This window comes from Perca flavescens, chromosome 17 (assembly GCF_004354835.1).
Source record: "Perca flavescens isolate YP-PL-M2 chromosome 17, PFLA_1.0, whole genome shotgun sequence".
Lineage (NCBI taxonomy): Eukaryota > Metazoa > Chordata > Actinopteri > Perciformes > Percidae > Perca > Perca flavescens.
Genome location: NC_041347.1, coordinates 33,876,544 through 33,881,543, shown reverse-complemented (window position 1 = coordinate 33,881,543; position 5,000 = coordinate 33,876,544). Strand labels below are relative to the sequence as shown.

The window sequence follows — 5,000 nt, the reverse complement described above, 5'->3', positions numbered from 1 at the left end:
CACACAAACACCAATAATCACAAACACACAATAATCACACAAACACACAATAATCACACACACAATAATCACACAACCACCAATAATCACAACCACCAATAACCCTAACCCATGTGTGTGTGTGTGTGTGTCTCTGTGTGTGTGTGTGTGTGTGTTGTGTGTCTGTGTCTCTATGTGTGTGTGTCTCTCTGTGAGTGTGCGTGTGTGTGTGTCTCTCTGTGTGTGTGTGTGTGTGTGTGTGTGTGTCTGTGTGTGTCTGTCTCTGTGTGTGTGTGTGTCTCTCTGTGTGTGTGTGTGTGTGTGTCTGTGTGTGTGTGTCTCTGTGTGTGTGTGTGTGTCTCTCTGTGTGTGTGTGTCTCTGTGTGTGTGTGTGTCTGTGTGTGTGTGTGTGTGTGTGTGTGTGTCTCTGTGTGTGTGTCTCTGTGTGTGTGTGTGTCTGTGTGTGTGTGTGTGTGTGTGTGTGTCTGTGTGTGTGTGTCTCTCTCTGTGTGTGTCTCTGTGTGTGTGTGTGTGTGTGTCTGTGTGTGTGTGTGTGTCTCTCTGTGTGTGTCTCTGTGTGTGTGTGTGTGTCTATCTGTGTGTCTCTGTGTGTGTGTCTGTCTGTCTCTGTGTGTGTGTGTGTGTCTCTGTGTGTGTCTCTCTGTGTGTGAGTGTGTGTCTCTCTGTGTGTATCTCTCTGTGTGTGTGTGTGTGTGTGTCTCTGTGTGTGTCTGTCTCTCTGTGTGTGAGTGTGTGTCTCTCTGTGTGAGTGTGTGTCTGTCTCTCTGTGTGTGTGTGTGTGTGTCTCTCTGTGTGTGTGTGTGTGTCTCTGTGTGTGTCTCTCTCTGTGTGTGTGTGTGTGTGTCTCTCTGTGTGTGTGTGTGTCTCTCTGTGTGTGTCTCTCTCTGTGTGTGAGTGTGTGTGTGTCTCTCTGTGTGTCTCTCTGTGTGTGTGTGTGTGTGTGTGTCTCTGTGTGTGTCTCTCTCTGTGTGTGTGTGTGTGTGTCTCTCTGTGTGTCTCTCTGTGTGTGAGTGTGTGTGTGTCTCTCTGTGTGTCTCTCTGTGTGTGTGTGTGTGTGTGTGTGTGTGTGTCTCTCTCTGTGTGTGAGTGTGTGTGTGTCTCTGTGTGTCTCTCTGTGTGTGAGTGTGTGTGTGTCTCTGTGTGTGTCTCTGTGTGTGAGTGTGTGTGTGTCTCTGTGTGTGTCTCTCTGTGTGTGAGTGTGTGTGTGTCTCTCTCTGTGTGTCTGTCTCTCTGTGTGTGAGTGTGTGTGTGTCTCTCTCTGTGTGTCTGTCTCTCTGTGTGTCTGTCTCTCTGTGTGTGTGTGTGTGTGTGTGTGTGTCTCTCTGTGTGTGTCTCTCTCGGTGTGTGAGTGTCTCTCTGTGTGTGTCTCTCTGTGTGTGAGTGTGTGTCTCTGTGTGTGTCTCTCTGTGTGTGTGTGTGTCTATCTGTGTGTCTCTCTGTGTGTGAGTGTGTGTCTCTCTGTGTGTGAGTGTGTGTCTCTCTGTGTGTGAGTGTGTGTCTCTCTGTGTGTCTCTCTCTGTGTGTGTGTGTATGTGTCTGACCTTGCAGCAGTAGTGCATGCAGCTGAGTGCTGGGACCGGCTCCGTGGCTCCGCCGCGGGGGCCCAGGCACACGGGGCAGGTGGGGGTGGGGCTGGGGGTTGGGGGTTTCTGGAGCGCAGCCCGGCGGCCATGATGAGGGCGTCTGGGTCGTCCGTGTAGCGCTGCACCAACAGGTCCACGTTCCACTTGCAGTGGACCAGCAGGTGCTCGGCCCGGTCCAGGTCCAGACTCAGAGTCCCTGACACCTGGGGGGGGGGGGGCATATGGAGGGTAAGTTTCTGTGTGATGACTAGGCCTGTCCTCGACTAAAGATGTCCTTAGTCCACTAACACTTATAGGATTTAGTCGACTAATCGATGAGTTGATTTAATTGACAGAGCTGTGCTCTTTGAGAGGTGGTTAAGACTAGAAAAGCACAATATAAATGTAGTTAATTAACCATCTGTAAAACTGAGTTTCTCCACAATTAATCCTGCAAAAGCACCACTTTAAATCTGGTGTTTACCATAAATGTTCTCAGAAGTTTCTTGGAAATGAGTAATTAAGCATGAATAAGCATAAATATGACTAATGGACTAAAGACATCTTAGTCGACTGAGACCAAAACTACAGATTAGTCGACTAATAGACTAAGAGGTGGCAGCCCTAGTGATGATTAGAGTCTCTTTTTTGTGGCATTTTAGGCCTTTACTGGATAGGACTAGCCTGACCAGCCAGACCCACATCCAGATGTTGGGTCTGGGAACTCCCCATTGGTCAGGGCTCAATCTGAGGGGCGGGACAAACGGTTGTCTTTCAGAATCCCAATAGCACCAATAGGACAGCGCTCCAACCAATCAGAGCAACGCTAGCTGGTAGATTAATCTTTAAACTCTGAACACATCTTCCCCTTTTTTAAGAATGACTTCAGTACCATTTTTTGTTCTTTTCTCAAAGAAAAGATGAACTCCAAGTCTCCCAGAAGACCTCTGTTCACCAGCAGCAGCAGCAGCAGCCATAAGCCCCGCCCACCGGCTCTATACACCATGTGATTGGCCTGACTAGAATTCAGTTTTTCCAGCTCGCAAGCCAACGGAGAGTCACTAGACTGACCCTGGCTGCAGATTACATTTGCTGCCTCTAGGCTGGTCTAGACTTCTAGACTAGGATAGGACAGCTTAGACATGAAAGGGGGGGGAGAGAGAGAGAGAGAGAGAAGGGGCGAATGACATGCAGCAAAGGGCCACAGGTTGGAATTTAGCCACTGCATCAAGGACTGAGCCTCTGTATATGGGCGCGCACCCTACCAGGTGAGCTAACCAGGCGCCTGTTGTGCATCTCTTTGACAGTGGCTGAATGTGACAAAGTCCCAGAGGTGGAGGAGTGTCGTCTGATTGGTGGAGGAGTATCTGTCTGATTGGTGGAGGAGTATCTGTCTGATTGGTGGAGGAGTATCGTCTGATTGGTGGAGGAGTATCTGTCTGATTGGTGGAGGAGTATCTCCTGATTGGTGGAGGAGTATCTCCTGATTGGTGGAGGAGTATCTGTCTGATTGGTGGAGGAGTATCGTCTGATTGGTGGAGGAGTATCTGTCTGATTGGTGGAGGAGTATCTCCTGATTGGTGGAGGAGTAGTATCTGTCTGATTGGTGGAGGAGTGTCGTCTGATTGGTGGTGGAGGAGTATCGTCTGATTGGTGGAGGAGTGTCGTCTGATTGGTGGAGGAGTGTCGTCTGATTGGTGGAGGAGTATCGTCTGATTGGTGGTGGAGGAGTATCGTCTGATTGGTGGAGGAGTATCGTCTGATTGGTGGAGGAGTATCGTCTGATTGGTGGAGGAGTATCTGTCTGATTGGTGGAGGAGTATCGTCTGATTGGTGGAGGAGTATCTGTCTGATTGGTGGAGGAGTATCTCCTGATTGGTGGAGGAGTATCTCCTGATTGGTGGAGGAGTAGTATCTGTCTGATTGGTGGATGAGTGTCGTCTGATTGGTGGAGGAGTGTCGTCTGATTGGTGGAGGAGTGTCATCTGATTGGTGGAGGAGTATCTCCTGATTGGTGGAGGAGTATCGTCTGATTGGTGGAGGAGTATCTGTCTGATTGGTGGAGGAGTGTTGTCTGATTGGTGGAGGAGTGTCGTCTGATTGGTGGAGGAGTGTCGTCTGATTGGTGGAGGAGTATCTCCTGATTGGTGGAGGAGTAGTATCTGTCTGATTGGTGGAGGAGGAGTATCGTCTGATTGGTGGAGGAGTATCGTCTGATTGGTGGTGGAGGAGTATCGTCTGATTGGTGGAGGAGTGCCGTCTGATTGGTGGAGGAGTGTCGTCTGATTGGTGGAGGAGTGTCGTCTGATTGGTGGTGGAGGAGTATCGTCTGATTGGTGGTGGAGGAGTATCGTCTGATTGGTGGTGGAGGAGTATCGTCTGATTGGTGGAGGAGTATCGTCTGATTGGTGGAGGAGTATCGTCTGATTGGTGGAGGAGTATCTGTCTGATTGGTGGAGGAGTATCGTCTGATTGGTGGAGGAGTATCTGTCTGATTGGTGGAGGAGTATCTCCTGATTGGTGGAGGAGTATCTCCTGATTGGTGGAGGAGTAGTATCTGTCTGATTGGTGGATGAGTGTCGTCTGATTGGTGGAGGAGTGTCGTCTGATTGGTGGAGGAGTGTCGTCTGATTGGTGGAGGAGTGTCGTCTGATTGGTGGAGGAGTATCTCCTGATTGGTGGAGGAGTATCTGTCTGATTGGTGGAGGAGTGTCGTCTGATTGGTGGAGGAGTGTCGTCTGATTGGTGGAGGAGTATCGCCTGATTGGTGGAGGAGTGTCGCCTGATTGGTGGAGGAGTATCTCCTGATTGGTGGAGGAGTAGTATCTGTCTGATTGGTGGAGGAGTATCGCTGATTGGTGGTGGAGGAGTATCGCCTGATTGGTGGAGGAGTGCCGCCTGATTGGTGGAGGAGTGCCGCCTGATTGGTGGAGGAGTGCCGCCTGATTGGTGGAGGAGTGCCGCCTGATTGGTGGAGGAGTATCTGTCTGATTGGTGGTGGAGTATCTGTCTGATTGGTGGAGGAGTGCCGTCTGATTGGTGGAGGAGTATCTGTCTGATTGGTGGAGGAGTATCTGTCTGATTGGTGGAGGAGTGCCGTCTGATTGGTGGAGGAGTGCCGTCTGATTGGTGGAGGAGTATCGTCTGATTGGTGGAAGAGTATCTGTCTGATTGGTGGAGGAGTATCGTCTGATTGGTGGAGGAGTATCTGTCTGATTGGTGGAGGAGTATCTCCTGATTGGTGGAGGAGTATCTCCTGATTGGTGGAGGAGTAGTATCTGTCTGATTGGTGGATGAGTGTCGTCTGATTGGTGGAGGAGTGTCGTCTGATTGGTGGAGGAGTGTCGTCTGATTGGTGGAGGAGTGTCGTCTGATTGGTGGAGGAGTATCTCCTGATTGGTGGAGGAGTATCTGTCTGATTGGTGGAGGAGTGTCGTC

At 50.3% G+C, this 5,000-nt stretch overlaps 2 protein-coding genes across 2 annotated transcripts in view; both read right to left on the bottom strand.

Moving 5' to 3' along the window:
- LOC114571635 (nuclear factor 7, brain-like) overlaps nt 1–5,000 on the bottom strand; it is a 430,007-nt gene that overhangs the window by 172,347 nt on the left and 252,660 nt on the right. The gene's annotated exons all lie outside the window — the stretch shown is intronic.
- cul9 (cullin 9) overlaps nt 1–5,000 on the bottom strand; it is a 128,254-nt gene that overhangs the window by 16,804 nt on the left and 106,450 nt on the right. The window contains 2 exon segments of the mRNA XM_028602690.1: nt 1,542–1,633; nt 1,636–1,786. Of these exon segments, the coding sequence (XP_028458491.1) occupies nt 1,542–1,633; nt 1,636–1,786 (243 nt within the window).